The sequence below is a fragment of the Macrobrachium rosenbergii genome, chromosome 1 (genome assembly GCF_040412425.1).
Source record: "Macrobrachium rosenbergii isolate ZJJX-2024 chromosome 1, ASM4041242v1, whole genome shotgun sequence".
NCBI classification, from domain to species: Eukaryota; Metazoa; Arthropoda; class Malacostraca; order Decapoda; family Palaemonidae; genus Macrobrachium; species Macrobrachium rosenbergii.
This window is the reverse complement of record NC_089741.1, coordinates 23320929-23346491: the sequence shown is the minus strand read 5'-3', so window position 1 is coordinate 23346491 and position 25563 is coordinate 23320929. Positions and strand designations below refer to the sequence as shown.

Here is a 25563-nt window from a genome sequence, read left to right as displayed (position 1 = left end):
GTAAACATTCTGTATAGCGCAGCTTTGAGTGTGCAGTTTAAAGCAACGTCTTCTAAAATAAGGAAATATCGGTTGTTTGTATCAAAATGACATTGTACAATGATTTCTATTCGATGCCAGAGGACCTGAACATTATTGGTCTAGCTTTTGCCATAGGTTGGTTTTTCTATGGATGAAAATGGGAACCTGGTTTACCACATTAACTCTTGACCTAGAGGCGAACCTACTAGTTTGTCTATAAATGACAAGGCCTTTTAGTAGTAAATCTCCATCGGTATGGGGCTGAATAACTCCTCATTTCATATCGAAAGTGATGTCAATGTGTCAAGTTTAAAGGCCAAGAAGAATGACAGGGAGGCTTTTGCTTATTTTTCTTAGCACATCTGTAATCTGTTCGCTACAAATATCGAATAGCTCTTTTCCGTGCTGGTACACAACTGCAGTCACTCTTGCTCATAAGATTACGTTGCATATGCGCGATTTTACGCGATTTCCATGTTACACTAACCACTAATCTGACAACCTACTTGGAATGTTTGCCGTCAGGATGTTAGAAAGAAGGCAGAAAACGTGAATACATTGTCGGGTAATGTGTTGCTCTTATCCAGAATAGTTGAGGACATGATAAAATTAACTTTCACTTTTTTTCCTTATCATTGCACGGGATTTTACGGACGAAATTTGAGAAATAATTCAAGTATGGAACGCCGCATAAAACTTACCGTTAACAGTGAAATTTTGTGCACTGTCTAAAGTATTTAGATTGAATGCCAAATTAATTATGATTTTCAAATGTTTCATTTTTCTGCTTAATATTTGTCAATGGCAGGAGAGCGTTTAATGTTTTTTTTATTTTTTTATTACGCAGCGGTTATTTACAATTTCTTTTATATTTTTTTAGTGCCATAATTATTACATAATCCTGGAGGATAAATTTCTCCAAGGTAATGGTAAAACTTCATTTTCTCGTTTAGTGATGTAAAATTGTCCAGGTTGAAGTTAACTAAGTAGTTATACGTAACCTTTGTATTTTTCTCTTTAACAGGCGAAGAGGCTGAGACGGGAATGGCTGCCCAAATCAAGCTAATTCATTGCCAAAAAAAAAAAAAAAAAAAAAAAAAAAAAAAAGAGAGAATAAAAAAGGAAGTTTGCAAGGAAGTTTCCCCATAATAATTGAGGAACGCTAAACCTGACTTGTACAAGAGTGCAAGGAAATAGTCCAAAATGCCAATTACAAATTAGGCAAGGAGTGGCGACCTTTGCGAAGGTATCTCATCTCTATCCAGGAAAGGAACAATGCAAGGTTTCTGCGCCAGCTTCTCAGAATTTTAAGGTAATTCAAATGTAACTGATCTAGCTTACTTCTGTTTTCCCCAGTTTGTAATCTCTTTCTTTGAAAGAAAGGGATAAGGTATCTTCTTTAAGTCCTATCCATATTTTCTTTTCCATTTCCTTTTCGTCGGGTTTGGGCTAGAAACCGACATTAAGTTGCCGCCTTATTGCCACTTGTTCTCGAAAAAAAGAAAGTTTTGTAGATGAAACCACAGAATTGTAGAATAATTCATAAGACATTTATCTTCTTCAGCTCTAATTTAAACATCAGCTACTTTATATTTTATCTGACATTTGATTATAACTTTAACCTTCCTATTTGTGGTGTGGTGGATGAGTTTATAGAATATTATGCCAAGTAAGGTCATCCATGAGGAAAAGCCACATTGCATGAGGACTGACCTTTAAACATCTCTCATGCAAATCGATGAGTAGAAATCGGAATTTCCGTACAGTGTTTTGAACATCGTTGAAGCCACAGACTTCCTCACGATTGCCTATTAACAGTCACCTGTTCCCTTTATCTTTTTTACTTTCTACTGTCGTCACTCAGTCAGCCGGCGTTTAGTGCGTATGTTACTGTCTTCTGGTAAGTGTCATTTTGTGTGCCTGGTCGTTGAGAGTTCTTAGGGTTGCTTGTGTGTTGCAGGTGCCATTACGACATAAGTGAGTCACACGTTTCGTCTCGCGCAAGATGGAGCAATTAGCCAGAATGTCGTTAAGTCTTGTGCGGGACTAATTTTGTGTTGCGAGGAGCAGAGCTTGTGCAAAAGTTGGATCTTGATGCAAAAGTGACGTACCATATAAACACATACACACACACATATATAATTATATATATATATTATATATATATGTATATTATATATATATGTATAATATATATATATGTATAATATATATATATATATATATATATATATATATATATTATATATATATATATTATATGTATATATATATATTATATGTATATATTTATTTATTTTTTAGTTTTGACAAATTTTAGCCGATTTATGATTGTAGCTAAAGAAATATAATATCCTGTCGAAGAGTCATACAAATCCTGAGATACTGGGTGAGGTCACTGTAGGGTCATTAGAGGTCACTGCTGACCACCTGATGATGTAAGGTTGTACTGTCACCGGGATTGAGTAACCATGCAAAATTTTAAGTCCATCAGATGAAGGGAACAGGTCGAAAATTGAGTTACAAGTTTTGAATTGAATTACAAGTTTTAACCCAAACAAACAGGCAGACAGACAGACGCAGAAGTCAAGTTAACTAAAAGCATGTAATAAAAGAAAGTGTTCATAGTCCAGAAATTGGAAAAATTGAGAATGAAAGAGCAAGTTTCAGGGAGAGTCTGAACCTGGTCACTAGAAGAAAGGTGAGTTATGCTAGGTGATCTGAATGCAAGGATAGGTTATAAAAGAACAGATGATGATTAGCGTGAGAAAATGATTAGGAAAAAGAGTAATTAAATTATGTGGAAATACAGAATATCTGTAAGTAAATTGGTGGTATATGAATTTTCTGTTTATGTAACATAAGCATCAACATTTGTTCCTGTCTGCCTCTTTGTAGGTTCAATTACGAGGACACTTTAAATCTTGAATGTCTAGTGTTACTGAAGATCTAGAAAATAGAAGAAGAAATGTTAAATTTGAGAGGAGAGTCTCTTTAAGATGTCCAGATCTTTGTCTTCAGTTTTTTCTTTATTCTTGAAGATCTCTTAGAATAGGTAGTGGGTATTCAGCTACTAGTTACGCAACTTTAAAATAATTGAAATGAAGTTATTTGATTGAATCTTAGTACCTACGCGTATTAAGACTCCGTTTCCTTAACATCATAAACAAAAGCAATACAGGCGATATAAAGAAAACACCAAGAATAAATCAATAAATGTTGACAGCAGTAATTAGCCGATATCCGAGGCTTCTGCTTTCTCTTAATCGCCAACGACACGAATGTTATTTTGTGGCGATTGCCGTGTTGCCTGTCAAGTAGTAGTTCATTAAGACGAATCCCAAGTGTTCCCACGGCACCGCTTCCACCATCACGTTGCCAAACTTCTAAGAATCATCGATGGGTTTAACTTTCCCATCTATACTGTAGGTTCGACAAATTTCTATGAGGTCTTTAGACATGAATTTGTCTATCCATGTATGCTTCATTGAAACAGAAAGAGAGAGATAATTCCCGTCTGTAGGGAGGAATGAAGAAAACGTCAGTCGTAGGTAATGGGCAAAGCATCCTTGTTTTTTTTTCTCCCCCATTTTTTAATTTTCGCTAGTTTTCCCAAGGAAGTCGGCATTATATCGTTTTGTGCTTGTTTCAGTTTCTTGTCCTTGTTTTGATGCGTTGCAACCCATAACAGCATGAAAAGCAACTTTGGCAACTTTATCGAGGAATATGGTAATATTAATTGAAGTTCCTCTTTTAGTAGGGAAGCAATGACTTTTTCGCGCACAAAGTTGATTTAAATTTCCCTGTAGAGTGGATACTCGCATGTAACATCTCAGGCCCTAAATGAAATGATTTGGAAAATATCTAGTTTTATGGCATGTTTAGCAAAATTGGAATGCATTTGGATGCGGTGGAGAGAGAGAGAGAGAGAGAGATACTCGAGTCGATAAGAAACAGATGAATAAGACAAAACTAGAATCAGTAATAAATTAAGGACTGGTGACCATGGCAATATAGGTAAGGTATATGCCAACGCATGACCTACGCTTTTTGCGCTGTTGTGAGACCAAAAAGTGTGTCGTTTTACTCGCGAATGCTTTCAAGCGATGAACGGTTCAAGGATAATTTGTTTTCGGCTAAGCTTACCATTGAACGAACAAACATGTTTACAAAAGGAATAGTGACCTTATTTACAAAAAGTAAATAAGGTAGTTAATTAACTTTTCATTTACTCAGTCACCTTCTGAGTGATACTTCCGATCTTCTTCCGTAATCACAGTATCTCACGATATATACGCAATTAAAAGGTTTATAAAAAAAGCAGTTTACAACACAGCCACTCCTGCGAGAACGCATGACGAAAAATCCTCATGCTCGTAAAAAGTCTTATTTGGTAAATCCGATTTACAGAGATTAAACCGCAAGCACAGGCAATAAATTTACAGCAGACTGTGTTACAACCCCAAGCATTCAAGAGAATGGGTGGTTATAAAGCTCTAGGTTGCTCAAGCGTTGAACAAGGCCTCTTGCCAGTGCTACCCGTGTTCTGTTAATGAGCTTTGATCTCATGATCTTTAGGTAATCGTAAGATTCATTTTATCCAGTGTTGGTCACTCGCACCCAGATAGCTTCTCTATAGATGCCTTTTACTTGGATAATTATTCAAGAGACTACGAAGTCACATTTTTGGACTCGCATGGCTCGGCCGAAGGCTTTTTTTAATAGCTTGAGTGAGAGTTGAAAAATGTAGCAGGGTAAAGTTCAAGAAGGTGGACAGCTAGCTATGTAGAGTCTAAAGGGAACGGATGAAAAGTAGAAGACGGATAGCGATGCATCCGGGAGCCGAAGGGAAGCGATCATCAGTGATATCTGCAAAGCTCTCTGTAGGTGATACCTCCTATCGGGTTTACCTCATAATTATATACGTATATATATAATATATATGTATACACACATACTGTAGATATATATATATATATACACACATACACACACTATATATATATATATATATATATATATATATATATATATATATATATATATATATATATATATATACATACATACATATACGTACATACACACAATATATATATACACACACACACACACACACATGCAGTTTGTAAAAGTAAACATAGGCAAACACCAACATCATATACTTTTACGAAACCTTGTGATATTACTTGTATTTAGCGCACGTACTACATGTTTTATCCCTTATAAATTTTTTAACGGCTTAAGAATAGTTAGAGTGTTCATAAAATTGGCATCTTTGTAAATGCAGAGGTAGAATTTAAAGGTTACCGATCAGAAAATTGCATGGGTAAAACAATCTCTCATGAAAATTTGGCAGTGATGATGATTTATCATTGAAGATTGCCTCTGTTACCAAGTAAATGGTGGCTGAAAATTATGCTATCATTTTACAACCTGTGTTTAAGTATGTTCTCAAAATTACTTACATTCTCGTGGTTCTTAAAAACTAGTAAATTCTTTTGATAACTCAGAGAGGCAGCGTCGAGGACTATGCTTGTTGCAATGCCAGATTTCGTAAACAAATCAATGTGCCAAAGGCACTACATTCTCCTGGTTCCCCAAAGCGCTGGTTCCTCAAAATTTGTAAGTGCTTGAGGCAGATTGGCTTAGGGATACACGTGAAGTGGAAAAAAATAAAGTCTGTAGTTCGTTCTGAGTAGCTCTAAAGCACATCCTAACGGCGATGTTTACGGTACGGCACTTTCCAAATGGTTTGAAGTTGTGGGAAAATTATGCGAAATTGTAGGTGTTGCGCAATTATCAGGAGAAAAATGATCAGACGTTATCGGCGAGAGTAAAATGCCACAGGTCATCTCTTAAGGTAACACCGTTTTGTATAGTATCTTCATAAGGTTTGAGGTTAGGAATTTACTAGCCCTTGAGTACTAGGTAAGGCATTTACTGTCCGTGAAGAGGAACTGAAAAAAATGCTGGCTACTTGGTTGAACGTTCGGCGACAAGTTGTTCAGTACATCAGAAAATGGGCTTGTGAAAAATAGAGCAAGACAGATTCAGCCTTCAAAGGCCATATTTCCTCCTCTAGAAAAAGAGATTAGAAAAAGAGATTATGATGATAATTTGGTATAGGCTAACAGCAGTAAGGAGAGAATTCTGCAGCTTATAGGGAAAAGACTCTTAAGTGATGAAGCTCCGTGACGTAGATGCTTACATAAATCTTAACTTTCCGAGCAAAGCCTGAACCTGGCGAGCGGAGCTAATGGTGCCAAGGACCCGCTCACCAACTCATAAGTTGACGAAGACTAAACAGCCTAAATAATGACTGCTTGTCATGGCAGAGACAGGACCAAGCGTATGGGGTTGCTGGCCAGACCAACTCGCCACAGCATCGCTGACTTGCATAAAAGAATAGAAGTTTTGGCGTCGTATTTTTATTATTATGATTATTTTTTGCTCACTGAGTTTTATTTCATTGTCGGAGAAAAATAAGTAAGTTTTGGTACTGTTTGTTTTAATAGGGATTTATCTCAGAGCAAGAGAGGTTTTGATATTGGTTTATTTGTGATGCTGACATGGGAGACGGTAGTGCTGCATATAGAAAAACACGAGAATTATTACAAGGATCTTTTGTTTATATCTAAATCATTCAAAACAATTTCGACACTAAGATATCTCTTAAGTTACCCCCGTTCACCGCTGCTTTGTTGTTCTACGAACGGCCCTATTTTCGTATGGTCATTAGTTAATTGGTTGAGACATCTGAAGTTTAATGGCCCATTCGTACTCTAGTGTGACTGACTTGATAGACAAACGTGTATAATTCATCAAAGCAGTCACGTTTCTCTCTCTCTCTCTCTCTCTCTCTCTCTCTCTCTCTCTCTCTCTCTCTCTCTCTCTCTCGTGGACTGAGTAGTATGGCTACTTTTAATACACATATTCCGCCTTTGCTGGCACGCGCAGTGAAGTATGTACCTTGTTAGCCGATTGTAATGGTAGCAGCCGTGGATGGGTTGGAGGAGAAGAAACGAGATAAGGGAGTAAAAGAACAGATGTGGGTGATCAGTACGTCGATAAAATATGCACTGTTTATTATTATTAAAAGAAAACGGGAGGGCATCGACCAGGTAATCCTCGCCTCTTTCGACTGAATAACAGATTCAACTCCATCTCAGTAAAGCCATGCTTAGCTTAATTATGCTGTCCTGTGGCTTTAAGTTTGTAATGCCACTTAATTTGTGTACAGATATATTTCTTCTCTCTCTCGTGTATTTATGTCCAACATGTTTGTTCGAACGTGATCATTCGGTGCTAGATACTAACTCTCCTGGCTATGTGGAAAGCTGAATAAGCAGGTACAAGGAACGCAGGTTATTAGAAAGTCAGAGTGAACAAGTGGAAATCAAATAATTTACATTAGAATAAATTATTAGAGTACCAGAAGGGGAACGATTGAAATTGAAGTACATTAGAGTAAACGAGTAAATTATTAGACTGCCAGAAGGGGAACAAATTCCTTTTATTTTTTACCTGGCTAAGTTATTCTTGCTATTTTTACCAGCCACTTCACTCTCCTTTATTGTGCTTCATTCTAGCTTTTAAAAAAAGAAAATATACGCAGTCGTCATTGGCACCAGTCCATTACGTCAAATGGCCCTTTGAATAAGTGGTTGCAGCTGTCATTATAGGAGAAGACAGATGGGAAACATCTGATTGATCATATAGTTTAAGATTGCCGTCTCAATGATCGTTCTTCAGCAAGCGGCTGTGGGTGCTCTCTCTCTCTCTCTCTCTCTCTCTCTCTCTCTCTCTCTCTCTCTCTCTCTCTCTCTCGTTACTTTATTGAATGGACTCAGCTGCACATGTAGTGGGTTCTTTATAAGTGTGCAGTGCCTCGAACAATTCTCAATAGTTTATTCAATTATTATTATTATTATTATTATTATTATTATTATTATTATTATTATTATTATTATTATTATTATTATTATTTTAGAGTTAAGCTCTTTGTTGATGAGTTGGTAGAGCTACGGACTGTCACTCGATGGGCCGGAGTACAATTCCCCGACCGGCTGATGAAGAGTTAGAGGAATTTATTTCTGGTGATAGAAATTCATTTCTCGCTATAATGTGGTTCGAATTCCACAGTAAGCTGTAGGTCCCGTTGCTAAGTAACCAACTGGTTCTTAGCCACGTAAAATAAGTCTAACCCTTCGGGCCAGCCCTAGGAGAGCTGTTAATCAGCTCAGTGGTCTGGTAAAACTAAGGTATATTTAAATTTATTTTAGCGTTGATAAAATATTAAATTTAATTAATCAGAAAATTGTCATGGACTTATTTTGAGAACCCTGAACAGAAAAATCTGATTTCACCGTTGGGATTTTTTTTGGATATTATGTCTGGAAAGTTAGGATGTTTTGCCCACGAAAGAGTTTCAAGTACTCCATTTGAGAAGTTGAACCCTTCATAGAACATAAATTACTTTACAGTTTTCAAGAGGCTGAATTATTGTTATCATTGTGACCGTTGTGTATAAAGGATCACAGTCACGTGACTTTAATTGTGTAGGTTCGAATCCAGCCTAGAAAGGGCATAGTCTCTTCAACTATTGCCCGTTCGGATTCCATAGTTTCAGTAGTAAGTGCTTCCAGAAAGTGTAAGGAAATGGAGGAGTTAAAAGGTCTCAGTGGTATAAAAAAAAATTATAGTTGTTTTATTGCTTGATGCAAGAAGTCCGTTAAAACATGTTTTAGAAGTTTCTGAAGTGAGGTTTACCTGTTAACTCGATTTTCTGGTAGGTGAATGTATGTTATTTAACCTTTTTCATACAATGAAAGTGTTGAATACGTGTTGTTGATATTATCACTATTATTGTGATGCTCTGTGAAATTTATTTTCTAATACTAATATAATTGTAAGAATATAGTATTATGTTTCATAAGTGAGTTGCTTTATCTCTCTTCCGGATATTAATATCTTTGTTTTTATTAATTGATGATAATGCTTATTATTAATATTATTATTAAACATTCATATGAAGCAGGCCAAAAAAATCCTCAGTTTGCAAAGCAAAGTCCCATTCACTAGAATAATCGTATGCAATTAAAGAGAGCAGAAAAAAATTCCAAGTAAAAGGCGTAAAGGTGTAATTCAGCAAATATGTTAAAGTTCTTGATGAATTTAAAAGAATGTGGAAAACAACTACGCATATTTTTCTGGATGCACTCAAGGTTTTAAAACCTCAGGTATTTACCATACGTTATCTTTAGGGATCTGTTAATAGATATTGGAGTGTTTGAAGCATGCACTGGCCCGAAAAAATACTTCATTTGGGGTGCACGATTGTCTGCCAAATATAAGCTACCTTTAGGAATATAATAATTACTGTATCAGTGTATAAGTTAAGTATACCTTAGTTTAACCAGACCACTGAGCTGATTAACAGCTCTCCTAGGGCTGGCCCGAAGGGTTAGACTTATTTTACGTGGCTAAGAACCAATTGGTTACCTAGCAACGAGACCTTCAGCTTATTGTGGAATCCGAACCACGTTATACCGAGAAATAAATTCCTCTAATTCTTCATTGGCCGGCCGGAGACTCGAACTCGGGCCTAGCAGAGTGCTAGCCGAGTAACTCTACCGGCTCGTCCAACGAGGAGCTTACATCAATGTATAAACGTGCAATTTTTCTAAGAATGTCTTGATATACCAGAAAGATTATGCAAACGCATTTCTTAAGAATATAATATCTGTATTATGGTTTGTGAATTTTCAAGCATCAGCTTCCACCTAGAGTATTTTCCTTGAAAACTTTTGCGAATGTCAGCACATACTTGCGTCAGTCAGTGCTTAGGCTAATTAATATATAAATTTAGTAATTGACAAGGCATTGCACAGGATATTGAAATGGGGATCTTCCCTAGATAGTGACCCCCAGGGGTTTTCGGGGGCTGTTATCTAGGACTAATATTTCTCGGGGGTCATTATCTTTGACATTTACAGTCTGTTGTTTATGTTTTTACGGTCATCCCCAAACGGGGCTGTACTAAACACACCGCAAAGGTGTATATATACCAGGTTAAAACCTTGGGGGTCACTATGCAGGAAAGATCCTGAAATGGCTGTTTGTCCGTAACGATTACGAAAGAAACAAGGAAATGAGTGTGAGGACTGAATGAGGGATTACTGCGGTCGTTTACACCCATGCAATGGCGTCCGCTACCGCACACCAGTTGCTTTTCTTACGTCGTTCATGTTTCTGTCGGTGTTCGTATTGTTCATAAATTTTTTGCTCTGAATAACGCCACAACTGGGACAGTTGCGCTTGTGGTTATGTAATAGTTTTGTATATGATACTACTAAGCGTTCTCTTAAACTGCCGTAAGTGGTCATTGTCAGACCTGAACTATCCCGGTTGTCTGCAATAATTTTGGGAACGATCTCTTTAAATGGCGCAATGATGCATTCATCGCTACACAAAATCTCTCTCTCTCTCTCTCTCTCTCTCTCTCTCTCTCTCTCTCTCTCTCTCTCTCTCTCGTGTAGTACCAGCCTTGCCTTTCGCAGACGAGGACGGAGGTGATTTAAGCTCTTTTTTTCTGTGGCTGTTAATCGACTGTTGTGTATCATTCTCCAGCGTATTATCTAGCTGGGTAAAGAAATTCTCTCTCTCTCTCTCTCTCTCTCTCTCTCTCTCTCTCTCTCTCTCTCTCTCTCTCTCCAGCGACCCTTCCTTCCTCATGACCGCAGACCAATCATAACATTATTTTGCGGTCTAGTGACAGTTGACCACAGGGAACCTCTTCTCAAGTCCTCTTTCGAAGGCCTAAAAAAAAATTAAGTTTCACTCATCCCTGAAGTATGTTCTCTCATCGCTGATAATGATGATAATAATATGAGACCTTTTTCCAACTCGAGCCACAAACAAATACAGATTGCAGATATATTGGAGACAAAAATTGCAGTTAACTAGATGATGATAGTGACAACGCAACACCGTCATTATCAAAGAGCATAATAATAATAATAATAATAATAATAATAATAATAATAATAATAATAATAATGATGATTGAGAAAAAAACGATACCACTGACGTATGTTGAAATGAATTTACCCAAAAAGTGTGATTTTACGGGTGTCGATGACCTTGATAGTTTGGACGATAATTTGCGATACCTAATCGGGTCGGCCAATCGAACGGGTAATTGGAAGGCCGAGGTAATTTCTGGTCTTCGTCGTTCTGTGTGAATTTGAGGGAAAGTTTCTAAATTTTGATGGCGTCATCTTAAACTGCAGTAATAAAATTCACCACTATCATCAGAAAAAGGAGGCGGAGGCGGGGGAGAGGGAGGAGGAGGAGAAAGACAGAGTAATAACTATAACATTAATGGCGGTCATATAACAACGGCAACAAGAGAATTCTAATTAATTATATTTTCAGCCTCCTGCTTCGATTACGCAACAGGCTAAAGTTTTTGTCATTTTGGCCTGGCCAAAACTTTTCATAACAAATTCCATTTCTATTTAACATAAATTGTATTTCCATTTCTTTTCATATTTTCAGTCACGTTGCTTAAGAACCGGAAGAAATAATGCTAACTGCATTATTTTGATCCAATTTCCTTCGTCATCAGTAAAAAGCGATTCATATTTTGTCACAAAATAGTACCTTACGGCAACACGATTGATATCGACATTGCGATAACGACCGTGTTATGCGTTCAACATGGCGTCATTTTCACTCCTCACCTCCGTAATAGCGGAGAAGACACCAAGAGTGGTGGTGTGAATGATGACGCGTGTCATAGTGGTTACTGCAGCAGTTCGTAGGAGGATGACTTGACCGAAATAACACCCACGGCAGAGGTAATGGAGTTGCTGTTCTACCGTTCATTGACTAACTATGGAACTAAAAGGCCGGTGGATGTCAAGAGGAGAAAGGTCTCAAGGATTTCATTTCTCTCTCTCTCTCTCTCTCTCTCTCTCTCTCTCTCTCTCTCTCTCTCTCTCTCTCTTGACAAATACCCTTTCACCTCAATTTTACGCACGGCCCTCTTGATCTCGTTATTTTGACGTTTGTCACTCGATCCTTACCTTGCTTGGTAAACTCTCTCTTTATTTGTCCCCTTGAAAAGTAGAGTGAAGCATTTGTCCAATAAATGTTTCGGAGGATCCTTGAGGTAATGGTTAATGGAATAGCGGCCTCTGCTTTCTGACCTTTTAACTTTTCCTTCTACCCAAACCGTAGAATGGCTGTTTCTGGGCCTTATTGAAGGGTTGACAGATCGAGTCATGACCTTACCTTTACCTCCTTTCATGCAAAGCAAATGCAATGTAACGATGTAATAGTCCCATCTGATCTTTTGAATATGCTTTATGGCGGTTATTTGAATTCATTGGTATGTTCTTCAGTTTTTTTACCTGTAGCTGTCTTTCCTCTTATTATTATTATTATTATTATTATTATTATTATTATTATTATTATTATTATTATTATTATTATTATTATTATCCAAGCTACAACCCAGGATAGAAAAGCGGATTGCTACAAGCCCCAGAGCTTCAACAGGAAAGGCAGCCCATTAAGGTAGAAGACAAGGAAATGATAAATTATGAAAGAGTAATAAAAAGATTTATGATAAAACAAACTTTGAAATGAGACTTGCGTTATCCTGATCAATAAAGAAGCCTTGGAATCCGGTTCTAACTTCTGAAGTTGGAACAAAACTTCTAGAAAACAATGTGGTATTAAACCGTACAAAAGAAAAGGAAGACTTCTGGAATTCGCTGCATATCTGTAGTACCACGTGGTAGATGGTATAGTCTGGGAAGATCTGTTTTCAAAAGATGATAAAAAAAATTATAGTTATGACACGTGTTATGAAGTGTGCTCAATAAGCTGATAGAACGACGGTACCAAAGGTAGATACTAAAATTTAATGGAACTCTATTTTTTAATCCGACAGTTTTAAGATGCAGATGAGGAGCTAAAGATCAAACTGAGGAACAGTATAAAGAGCACGGAAGAAAAGGAGTAAAAAATATTTCCTCCATATAGAAAAGTCTCCAAAGATCATGAAAGACGCGTGACTTTTTTTTTTTTTTTTTTTTTTTTTTTTTTTTTTGCGCGGTTGAAGAGATGAACCAGGTGTTTCTGAAAATTTAATTAGCTGTGAAGAATGACACATGAAATATTTAATAACCAACCTGCCGGTTGAAGAATCACTGTTAATTTTGTTAGGGTTCAGTTTCATTCCCCGTAATTTGCACTTTGTGTTAATTTTAGGTAATCCTTGTTTAGAGAATCCGCGGCCACACGTCAAAAATCAGATGGGATCTATCCAAATGAAAGCGCATCATCTGCATAAGCATCCAGTTTTCACCTGGTGGAAACCACATACGCATATACAGTATGAATATTTATGTGCCAAGAACACTATTCTGAGGAACACCAGAGATTCTTTGGCCCTGCTGCTCAACAACAGCAGCTGTGCAATTCATGTTAGAAATTCAGTTATAACACTTCACTCAACTCCCTCTGTGTGAGTTTGAAAACTAGTGCCTCACGATTAACATGGTTGGAAGCAGCACTAAATTCAAGACCAATCATATGAACTTCGTGATCAGATTCTTGTGATTTCTGTACGACACTGGCAATTGAAAGAAGGGTGTAACGTGCGCCCAGTGGTTAAATTGTAAACTAGGAAAGTTATGATTATTATCAGTATAGACTTTCAGGTGTGTTGACAACAGATATTCAATACCGTTAGGTAATATTGGAGTTATAGAACGTGGGCGGTAATTGGTGGGGCATGAGTTACCGCTAACACCAGTATGTGCTAAAGAACCACATTTAGTTAACGTGATGCATATAGCTATACAGTTTAGGAGCTAAAGTAATTTGTTGTCTTAACAAAAAACACAGGAAATTTACTGTTGCGTCTTCACCCCCCTGATCCTCATGATCATGTCAAATACTCTTGATTTCACGAGATACCTAGTGAGTTTCATATAAATCTGACTGTTGCCAAACGGCCAAGAGTTCAGTCATTCAGTTTAAGCAAAGATGGCTCTGTTAAGCAGATCACCAGTTAAGTTGCTGAGTTGTTCCTGAATGGATTTATTACATAGTGGTACTGTATTGATTTACACCTGATAATAAAAACTCCGAAAATAGCTGAGAAGGATTAGCCCATCATCATGATGACAAAACTTTCTTTTGAAGGTAAAACAGGCTCCACTTTCTTACATGACTGTGAACTGTTTAGTGGTGAAAGATTACCCAAAATGACATTCCAATATTCTCGACGTTTTATAACATTGTACAAGAGTATGACACGGCAGGGGTAGCCCCCCCTGTTTTGATTACTAAAACAGCGGGATCATTGAATACTAGGTCCAGAAAATTACTAGAATTGTTTGTGGCCTTACAATTTGTTTATAGCCAGATTCAGAGGCAAAAGTCAGCTCTTGAGCTGTCGGTCAGTATAATTAACAGAATTCAATCACTCCCTATCTTCCCATTTCTAAGCCATGAAGCTGATGAAACATTTCAAAATTAGATTGAAAGATACAGTTAAAAGTTATGCTTGCCACAAATCTTTATAGCTTGAATCTCACGGCATCCACGTTCATAAGGCTTATGAAAACCAGGGCACTCATTCCTTGTGTATGCTGTTATCCCCTTGCCCTGAGAATGTCATCACGGTCAAGAAATATTCGTTATTTGAAGTCTGCATTGATGAGTTCAGATGAGGACCTCATTTGAGAAACGTAATTGAATGTTACATTGTGCAAGCCACCGCATGGTCATTAATATTATCACGTAGACCATGACTGTTACAATACATCAATAGGCACTGTCCAGGACTCACTGGTCCAAGATTCTTCTCAGTATCTTTAACCACTATGTTTTTACTATGCCGTCTTTCATATTATCTTTCTTCCATCTTACTTCCCACCCTTTCTTAACAGTTGTTTCATAGTGCAACTGTGAGGTCTTCCGCCTGTTGCACCATTAAAACCTTCTTTATCTTCAATCTCCCTTTCAGCGCTGAATGACCTCATAGATCGCAGAGGTTGGCCTTTGGCCTAAATTTTATATTCCAATTCTAATTCAGCTATTATGTGAATAAAAAGAGCAGTAAGGCAGTCACATACGTAAAAATTAACTTATTAATAATAACACGAACATGAAATATGACTATATAAAACTAAATACAAGCGGGAACCATGAACAAGATAACAGTGATGGGTAAAACAGGTCAGCATATTATGAAGCTGACGTACAGTGCAAGGCCTACCTTCCAGGTAGCTATCGACTGCAGGAAGGACAGTACTGATGATTTTGATAAAATCAAAGATGAAGAGAAAAAGAAAAAACGATAAGGACCAGGAACGGATAAGAACATGGGAGCTTCTTGATAAATCACCAGGCTACCGTGGCCCTTCTGTTTCAATAGTCTTTAGAATGTGCTCATCAGTAAGCGTAGGCAAATGTGGTGTACCTTAACATATTCCTGTAGTAGATTTGAAGGGGTTTGGAGTTGGATTTTCCTCCGCTTTGTAACCTGAATTCAGTAGCCTGAATTCCAGCGTCTTGTTATTTAGGCTACATTGGAGTGCCCTCTTTAGTCAGATTGTATAAAGTGAACAAAATTCCTAATTTATGTATTTTTTTTAGCAATTAGGTTAAATATATCATTAGCAGTTGATATCTTTCATGCTACATATATTTTTAGTAGCGCCAATTCTGGTGCACGATGGTACAGATGATCCTTTCCTTATTTTTGGTGTATTACTTTGTCAGTGAGAACTTGTGATAATAGTTTTGCTGCAATGTTGCCTTCGTGCCACGTTTTGGGTACTCTAGAGGCTTATTCTTTTCTTTGGGCACTTAATCAGTGTCATAGTAGGCTCTGTTGGTTTTCCTCCTAAGAAAGCTCATTCAAAAGTCTACATCACAATAATCCAAATATTGCTCTGTATGCAGATGCACTGAAATTTTGCCACGTTATCCAGCAAAAGGTACATTTATGTGTATTTTCTCCAACTTGTGCCACTTTGTGTACAATTTTATATGTACACCATATAAGGCGTGAAAGTATTTGTAATTGTGTAGATAATTGATTACTTTGTGGTGCTCTATCCAAATTTTTATTCTCCAGATTAGTTACAGTGAACAATGTATTACCATTATTGATGACCGTAGTTATGACCCCATTGTACAAAATCAATCAACCTGTCTCTTAAGGATGCGTATCAGATTTAACCCTTGGTTACTGAACGTTTGATAGGCCATCTTTATTGCAGGACCTTGTGGAGAATTAAACTCCAGAGTTATGATGATTTCTCAGTTTCCCTCCTTGTGATTCATTTTTCTAGACAATTCCTTTGATAATAATTTCCAAATATTAGCTTGAGCCAGAGGAGGATACAAGGCTGTCTGTTTGAAGTTCACTTGGCAATTAGAAAAAAAGAATGAAAATAGCTCTGTTGAATATGACTGCCTTTGGAAGGATATACCATAACGATATTGCTTCAGTGTAACTGCTGAAATAGTTTTGCTGTAAATTTATGGGTAATCACGTTTTGTAAATTAATGTAATTCGAGTGTTTTTCAAGTTTATGGTATGTCTCTTGGTGTAAGAAAAAAAATCGATGCTTAGAAACATGTACCAGATTTGTGAATCGCGTATGTGTCAAGAAGTCAATAGTGTGTGTGTGTGTGTGTGTGTGTGTGTGTGTGTGTGGAAGATATAAAATAAATCAGCATTACTTAATAAATTTTCCTTTTTTAAATGATAATAGTCTCCAACTTATAAATACAGTTGGTAAATTGAAAAGCACGTGCTGTTAAAATGCAAAAGTCTCAATGAAATAGATAAATTATCTATCAGAGAAATAACAATTAAAAGAACAAATGCCACAAGCAATAAAAGCATGAAAAATTATGCCTTAAATTCGAATTCTCATTATATCTCTGGCTCTACGCAAGAATGTTCGGTTAATAAAAGTCAAAGCATTAAGTTTCCTTAATTTTACACTCACTCAGTTAGCTTCCATGGACTCAGTGTGACCCTTTTCCGCTTGCAGCAGGCTCACGGGGCCTGTTTCAAGTTTCTAAGAGGTTATTTTAGGGCTGAGGTTGCTAGTCTCTTACCCCTGGCTACACCAGTTGTCACGGGAACTCTTGTGCCTGCGGTGTTAGGCTTTCATTTGTGATTACCCATCCAAGTGACGGCCACACTAATTTTGCGGATCACAGCTGAATAGCGAGCATGGCATTTGTGATGTGACATTTTTTTCTATTTTATTTTTAATGCTGAAATATTATGTATTAAGATTCTCATCCTCTTCTAAGGCATATCTTATTTTCAGGATGGTCAAAATCGTGATGGGAAAATTTAAAACTCATTGTAAAGAAGCTGACTTATTTAGGAAACAGATCTTATAAGAAAAAAAAAATTATTAATTGTGAAGCATGTATAAAGTAATCAGTAATTGGCAGTAGAGTCACACCTCATATCAGATGCATTTTTTCCACTTTAAATTCTATCAAGACAACAGATTCAATCTGATAGGTTCATAAATGTTTTTGATAAAAATAAATGAATTGAAACGGGCACGAAAATAGCATTGGATTACAAATGAACAAATAATGTCAAGCTGCAGTGCGTTCAGAAGAGCACGAAAGAATTTACGCTTCTGTTTTCTGAGTCCAGTTAACGAGTTGCGATGGGAGAAGATGATTCGAAGGTGAAACTGGCGTTACCAGCAAGGTCGTCGTTACGCTACAGTTTCTCACCAGCGCAATATCGACGGAAACCGCAAACTAGAGTTGCGTGTTGTTATTTGATGGAGGACTCAAAAATACTTTTCTTATTTATTTAGGAGACGAAGATTGGTAAAGATTTAACCATGCACTGCACACCTGTAATTTAATGTTATTCAGCATAAAAAAAAAGACTCGGATAGTTTTGAGGACATCCTCAAAGTTTTCTAAAAATGTCAAACCGCTTTACGACTGGCTAATGGGAGACTGGACGCATTCTTGTACGCCCACCGCAGTGCCATCTTTGTCGTAACTCTTAACCTTGCACTTGCATCACATTTCCACCAATGGGAAAGGAGCTTGCATTAGCTGTTTTAACCACCGTTGCGAGCCGCCCAATCACAGCCCGGCTTCCTCGTCGCAAATTGTCGATCTTCCAATCACCGCTGCTTTACGATAAGCCTTCGGGAGAAGCCGCGTGAAAGCATGCGCGTATATAACGCAGAAGATTCGTTCTTTCAGCATCATTTTCCCGGTACTTCTTCTTCCCTCCACAACCACTCCCCACAACAACAAAAGCTAACATGGCTGCTCTCAAGGTACGGGTTTGTAACGGCTCTCCAGGGAATTGCAAAAAATAAGTATATTTTCCTTTTAAAGGGATTAACGAAATTATGGTAACTGTTCCCCTTTAGATTTTAGTTATGTTGTTCTTAGAGTAGGCAGTGGCCTACCACGCAAGCTTGCAGTATCAGGGCTTTCCCGAACTATTCATAATTAGACAGGACCTGTCTTTACGACTGATCGCGCACACATTGAAATTTTGTGTTATCATACATGAACCCCAGTGCATTGATGTTAATTTTATTATGGTTTTAAAAAGAAGACGTATGTACCATGCAACATTTACTCTTCCAGCATAATAATCTCCGTGTAGCAGTATAGTTACGAAGAAAAGAGGTCCCCTAGGTTGGGAATATTCTTTCTACTTTTTCTTTCTACTTGAATGAAGACTTGCCGTGGCCAATAGATAGGGAAGATAGGGAGTATGTCGAATATAGAAAGGGAAACTTACTCTCCATGCATCTTCCAGGGACATTTAAAGAAACGCGAATAATCAATTTTTGGGGGATCCGATACATATTGTTTTACTCGAATTGGATTTGAAGCTCCGTTTGCTGTCTTATTACCTTAGCAACTTCTTTACGTTTGATTAAAACTTTCATTTTGGCTGTTAGCATTTTCCCTTTACTATGAAGCCATTTAATCGAGGATTGTATTTCACAGTAATAAGTTATGGACGGTGTTGTGCAAATTGGATTTTAATGTCTGGAAGCACCGGCACCGGCGAGGAAGAGTAAATCCTGGGAAAATATTAAGTTTCGTCAACCGCGAAAGAATGATTTGCGTTTTGATGTTTGACCAGTATGTAGAAAATCGATTTGACTGACAGTTGTTTGCAAATTGGCTTTTCTGCGATTGTGAGCTTTTGTAATATCGTAGCACCGACTGAGTTAGCTTAGAACTGTCACCTTGTGAAACTCTTCTTTCTCGATTTTCATTTGTGTAAGATAATAGATGATGTATTTACCTGATTTATTAAAATATGGGAAACACCTCAGATTTGACTTGATTGTCGCAGTTTTTCTTATAGATATAAAAGATTTGGAGAATTTTTGGACTGCAAGTAAAGATATTAAAGAAATGTAAGAGACTTACAACGAAACAGAAACGATTTAAGGCAGTATTCCTATTCTTAAAGAACAAGAAAACTGTGAAGAAACACCATGATTCGACATATGAGCTAATTACGAAACAGTTTCCTGTGGGTTGGAAAGGAAGTGATGTAATATTCCCTCAAGTTGTAATGATCCAAAGACTTCCAGTATTAATAACTGATACATTAGTCAGTCCATTTCACTCAATATATCCCAGATCAACGAACACATTTTCCGTCTGTATTTTATTGTTGAATTGCACCCGTATATTTTGCATAAATGATTAACTATTTGAACAATTTGGATTATGAAGGGAGAACTATTTCAGTGTGGCTAAATCGGTGCTCATGTATGTGTCCATTGCTTTTCAGCAGAGAGTATCTTTCAGATTGGAATGCTATCAATAAATTAAAAGAAAATAGGGGGAAGTAAAGCAAGAAGTGTGTATGGGAAAATGCTTGATTATCTGGACATCTTGGAAAAATTATTATAAATATAATTGAGTTATTTTATGTGAAAGCTGCATATAGTGAACTTGTACAGTAATTTATGTTCTGAATTTCAGCTTGCTGTCGCCGTAGCCCTCTTCGTGGTAGTTGCTGCCATGCCAAGCGATCCCTACGGCAAGGAACCAGTAAGTTAATCACACTCTCTCTTTCACACTCCCTTCCCTGTAGGGGACTGGTACCTTCAGTGCACCTCACGTGTTGCACTGCGGTCATTACTGAGAGGTGTATGGAGCGTCCCTTCGGCCCCCCTATAGCTGCTGCCATTTTTTAGCCTTTTATTTTACCTCTGTTCCGCTTCCTGTCCTTACTCTCGCTGTCCAACCTCTCCATCTCTTATTTCTTTGTGCAACTGTTGGGTTTTCTCTCATTTCCACCATTAGATCCACGTACTTCATCTCCTTTAATATCTGGGTCCCTTGATCTTGCTGTCCAACCGCTCCAACTCCATCTTTTCACTGTCTTAAGCGCTGAATGGCTGAAAATACCCCAGTGCTTATTGACAGCCTAAATTTTTTTCATGAAATCAATCTCTCTCTCTCTCTCTCTCTCTCTCTCTCTCTCTCTCTCTCTCTCTCTCTCTCTCTCTCTCTCTCTCTCTCTCTGTGTGTGTGCTGCTTAAGATGTGTCGATCACTCTACAGAAACTCTGCTGTGTTTCTCTGCTTTGAAGCGGTCCTTTTTGTATATCAGTAATTATATGAAAATTTATTTTTCTCAGTTTTTTATTGCAATTAGTATTATTTTCCCCAGTTAATTTGGTGTCAACATAAATTAACGTTTCCCTCATTTATTTTGCAATAATTCCCCCTGTTAATTTGTTTACGTACCTCTTCCGTGATCACTCCATTCGACCTTGTCTTTATCGGAGATCATATCCAATGCCTTCAGGGGATGCCCTACGACTTCGCCTACGCCGTGAAAGACGACTACACCGGCAACGACTTCGGCCACAGCGAAAGCTCCGACGGGAACGTCGTCAAGGGCGAATACTTCGTCCTCCTTCCCGACGGCCGACGACAGATCGTCACCTACACCGCCGATCACGACTCTGGCTATGTTGCCGATGTCAAGTGAGTATTGCTCTCTCTCTCTCTCTCTCTCTCTCTCTCTCTCTCTCTCTCTCTCTCTCTCTCTCTCATATATATATTATGTATGTATACTATATACTTTATATATACAGTATATACAAACACACACACATATAATATATATATATACATATACATATAATTATATATATATATATATATATATATATATATATATATATATATATATTATACATATACATAGCTTTGTTTTAGGTGCTTGTAGTTATGCCCATGCAAACATGTACAGTATGCAAGAATAATAATCATAAGTATTTTGGCACTAATTTTATCTTTAAAACATTGAATTTTTTCTTGCTAAAAAGAAAAGTTCATTAACACCCTATATTGAGGAGCATTTCATAATATAGCATTTAAGATTTCATGTTTGCAATTATTATTAATAACCTGTTCTTTTTTTTCTACAGATACGAAGGTGAGGCCCAATACCCTGCCCCTGCCCCAGCCCCTGCTTACGGACAATAAAAAGACACCGTTTTACGAAGCTACTCGAATCGAAAATGCCAGCTGAACATGGGGTTAGTTGAAACAAGGCGAAGTTCTCAAACGCTTCTCTGAAGGGCCCCTGGACACTCGAAGCATCGAAATCTACTGGTAAAACTTACGGAAGCAAAATTTTCTTTTTCGGTATAACTCTGTCTGCTTTTAATTGTGAAAAAGTGTCGTGCAAAATTGACTTTTCCTTCGGCGCATAAAGTCATTTCAGTCCTCTCCACAACTGGCATTTTAAACAAATGAATGTACATTGCAGCAAAACAACCTGGAAACTGGATTATCCGAAATATAATTTACACTGGTTCTGCGAGCCTGTACGGCAGCCCTGCCACAGTCTATCTCGTGGGAGTGAATTCTCTCCCTCTCTCTTCTTTAATCAACTTTCCGTATCTATTTCGAAATGAAAAAAGAATAATAAAAATACATAAGAAAAAATTGACGATACGTTTTGGGAATTTTGATAACTTGCTTCCTCCTGAGGATTATTGTGCTTGCTTGTTAAAAACAATATATTGTGCCATCTTATTTTTAACAGGATTTCTCGTAGTTAGCTTCATCTGGTCTCGTATAGTACTCACTGGAGCTTTTGGATTTCCTTCAAGGTTACAGTCTCCTTTTTTCAGCAATGGTTGCTCCGATAAAATTCTGTTATTTTCTTTCGACGAAACTCTTTGGTCAGGCTGAGAATGCTATCCAGATACTCCTAACATTATTCATACTTCTCTCTCACGTTTTATACTCGCTAGTTCTGTTTTTATGCAGAATTTTTTCGGAAGTTTTTTTTTTATATTTATGTTATCCTTAAAGATGGAGCTTCTTTGGGGAATGAGTTCACTCATTTAGAAAATTTCAGCGACGTCTTTTACATGTTTAGGTCACAAATTAAGTTAAGTAGCTTGCACAAATCCTCATTTTCCCCGTTGGCATTCTGATTGTATGTTTGTGTCTCCAGTCGTCTCAGTTTGTGGTCGACTTCTAGAAAGTAATTCTTTGTCACTTGTTTTCTGCTCATTTTGGTAATATTTCATGTATCATGCTGTTTTCCTCATCATGTCCTTGTCTTTGATTTATGTGAATTGTAAACCGTACGTTGGTTGCCTATCGTCGCCTTGCCACACTTCTTAGCAACTGTGTTTTCAGCAGAACTTCTGTTTTGGACAAAACATGGCTTTCATAGCCATCTACTCACACTCTTAAATCAATGACCACTTCCCGATTGTCTTTCAGTATCTCTTCATCGTCAAAAAGCATCTACGTATTAATAAAATATTTGTAAACAAATCTTGAGTTTTATCTGAAAGTTGATCACTGTCCACCCTTCAATTTTTTAAATGGAGCAAACTGTTTATAGGAGCTCTGATTCCAGTTTACTTCAGTCCTTTAAGTTGTCGAAATATTAAAATGTAAGTGTTGAGCTGCTTGAGCAAGAGCCCGTGATGGCATGGCATCTTCATTTAAAAGCAGTAACAACAAGAAAAAAAAATTAGAAGCGTATGGTGCTTCAGTTTGCTTCTTGACTTACGGGCAATATACAACATCAGATTGAATGTATTGTTATAATGAAGTGAATTTCATGTAACAAGTATCAGTTTAATTTAACAAGAAACAGAGCAACATTTACCCCTGTAAATAAATACTGATTCGAATGCATGGATCATGGTAACGGGACGAACAACCCATTCATCATTGATATATATATATATATATATATATATATGTATATATATATATATATATATATATATATATATATATATATATATATATATATATAGTGTGTAATATATATATTGTACAGTGTGTAATAATATATATATAATATATATATATATATATATATATATATATATATATATATATATATATATATATAATGTATATATGTTGTATGAGTGTATTATATGTATACATGTATGTATGCATGCTTGTTTTTGTATATATATACATATGCATGCACATACATACATACTATCCGTCACTCATGTTTTCAAAGCCTTATTCCAACTCATCCTGTACTGAACGTCATAAATATATAATTGTTTAAAATAACTACACTAATGCATCTATTTATCGGTATAATTTCCAACCAGAATATCGTTTTAGTTGTCTGTAAGAGAAAACTATGGTTCCGGCTTTGTTTGTCCGTCCGCCCTCAGATCTTAAAAACTACTTAGGCTAGAGGGCTGCAAATTGGTATGTTGATCATCCACCCTCCAATCATCAAACATACCAAATTACATCCCTCTAGCCTCAGTAGTTTTTATTTTATTTAAGATTAAAGTTAGTCATAATCGTGTATCTGGTAAAGATATAGGACAGGCCACCACCGGGCAGTGGTTGAAGATTCATGGGCCGCTGCTCAAACAGCATTATACCGAGACCACCGAAAGATAGATCTGTTTCCGGCGGCCTTGATTATACGCACAGAAAACTCGATTGCGCTGAAGAAACTTCGGCGCATTTTTTACTTGTTTCTGATGCTCTTAACTTTTTCTATAATTACAATACCGAGCAACATTTAAATATTGTATCCTGCAGGCCCTTTTGACCACAGCCTTGTTCTCCTTTCTTGTCGTTTGCACCCTCACTCGTTCCCTTTTTCACTCGTCCGAAAAGGAACCCTGATCGGACTCGAGTGATGAAGTGCTTAATTTCTTTTTTTATCACTTTGGGAAATACCTATGTTCTTGTAACCTAACCTTGTGACAATCCATATTGCTAATGTGTCGGCGGAAAGAACGGAGTTTTGTATTCTGTATTCTGTCACAACTCCTTCTCTGGCCAAGCCATGGTTTGTTTACTTTTACTGAGGACCAAACAGGATAAGCATGAGTGAAACAAATGTGCAAACTTAGAAGGCGAGGTTTATCACAGAATCTTCATATACAAAAGAATCATAACTTACATGAGTGCAACATGGAGTATTAATCTATATGTGTGTATACAGTATATACATGTGTGTATATATATATCCATGTATGTGTGTATATACAGTATATATATAATAATTATATATATTCATATATTACTGTATATGTATATGTATATATATATATATATATATATATATATATATTATATATTTGAATGTAAAATTGCGTGCTTGCTTGCCTGTATAGCCCAGGATGCTGGAACACGAGGAATATGTAAATATATTCGCTTGTTTATAGAGACTAGGCTGTTAGGGTTCAGTGAAGGGAGGAAAAGGATAAGGCTTAACTTAAAGGGATCAAAGGGTACGATTGTTATAGTATGTAGAACGGAAACACGAAGAGATTTCCAGAGACTGCTGGAAGAAGGCAATTCGTGGAACCGTTCCAGAGACTGCTGAAAGAAGGAAGAAGGCAAGTGTCAGAACTCTTCCAGAGATTGCTGGAAGAAGGAACAAGGCAAGTTACGGAACTTATCCAGAGATTGCTGGAAGTAAGAAGGCAAGTTGTGGAACAGTTTCAGTGAGTGCTGGAAGTAGGCAAGTCTCAGAACCGTTCCAGAGATTGCTTAAAGATGAAAAGGAAAGTCTCAGAACTGTTCCAGAGATTGTTGGAATAGGGAACAAGACAAGTTGCTAAACTATTCCAGAGATGGGTGGAAGAAGGAACAAGGCAAGTCGTGGAGGAACCGTTCCAGAGATTTCTGGAAGAAGAAAGAGGTCAAGTTAAAGAACTATTCCAGAGATTGCTTGAAGAAGGAACAAGGCAAGTCGCACAACTGTTCCAGAGATTGCTGGAAGAAGGAACAAGGCAAGTCACGCAACTGTTCCAGAAATTGCTGGAAGACGACAAGTCTCAAAACTGTTCCAGAGCTTGCTGGAAGAAGGAACAAGGCAAGTCTCAGAACTGTTCCAGAGGTTGCTGGAAGAAGGAACAATGCAAGTCAAGGAACCGTTCAGCCTGAGAATTGCTTGCTTGTTTTTTTTTTTTTTTTTTTTTTTTTTTTTTTT

At 37.2% G+C, this 25563-nt stretch overlaps 2 protein-coding genes across 8 annotated transcripts in view; both read left to right on the top strand.

The window, feature by feature from the left end:
* Positions 1 to 25563, top strand: part of LOC136841773 (cuticle protein 19-like) — a 414507-nt gene that overhangs the window by 73165 nt on the left and 315779 nt on the right. For 2 of the 7 annotated variants that reach the window (XM_067109331.1, XM_067109258.1), the window contains exons 2-5: positions 1046 to 1333; positions 20077 to 20145; positions 20908 to 21089; positions 21536 to 22904. In XM_067109331.1, the coding sequence (XP_066965432.1) occupies positions 20116 to 20145; positions 20908 to 21089; positions 21536 to 21593 (270 nt within the window). In that variant the 5' untranslated portion in view covers positions 1046 to 1333; positions 20077 to 20115 and the 3' untranslated portion in view covers positions 21594 to 22904. Of the gene's footprint in view, positions 1 to 1045; positions 1334 to 18315; positions 18393 to 20076; positions 20146 to 20907; positions 21090 to 21535; positions 22905 to 25563 lie in introns of those variants that run through there. The other 5 variants (XR_010854103.1, XR_010854095.1, XR_010854140.1 and 2 more) reach the window with 4 other exon arrangements.
* LOC136839735 (uncharacterized) lies at positions 24749 to 25517 on the top strand. Its single transcript, XM_067106080.1, has 3 exons — positions 24749 to 24769; positions 24945 to 25046; positions 25173 to 25517. The coding sequence occupies exons 1-3, from the start codon at positions 24749 to 24751 to the stop codon at positions 25515 to 25517; spliced, it is 468 nt and encodes a 155-aa protein (XP_066962181.1).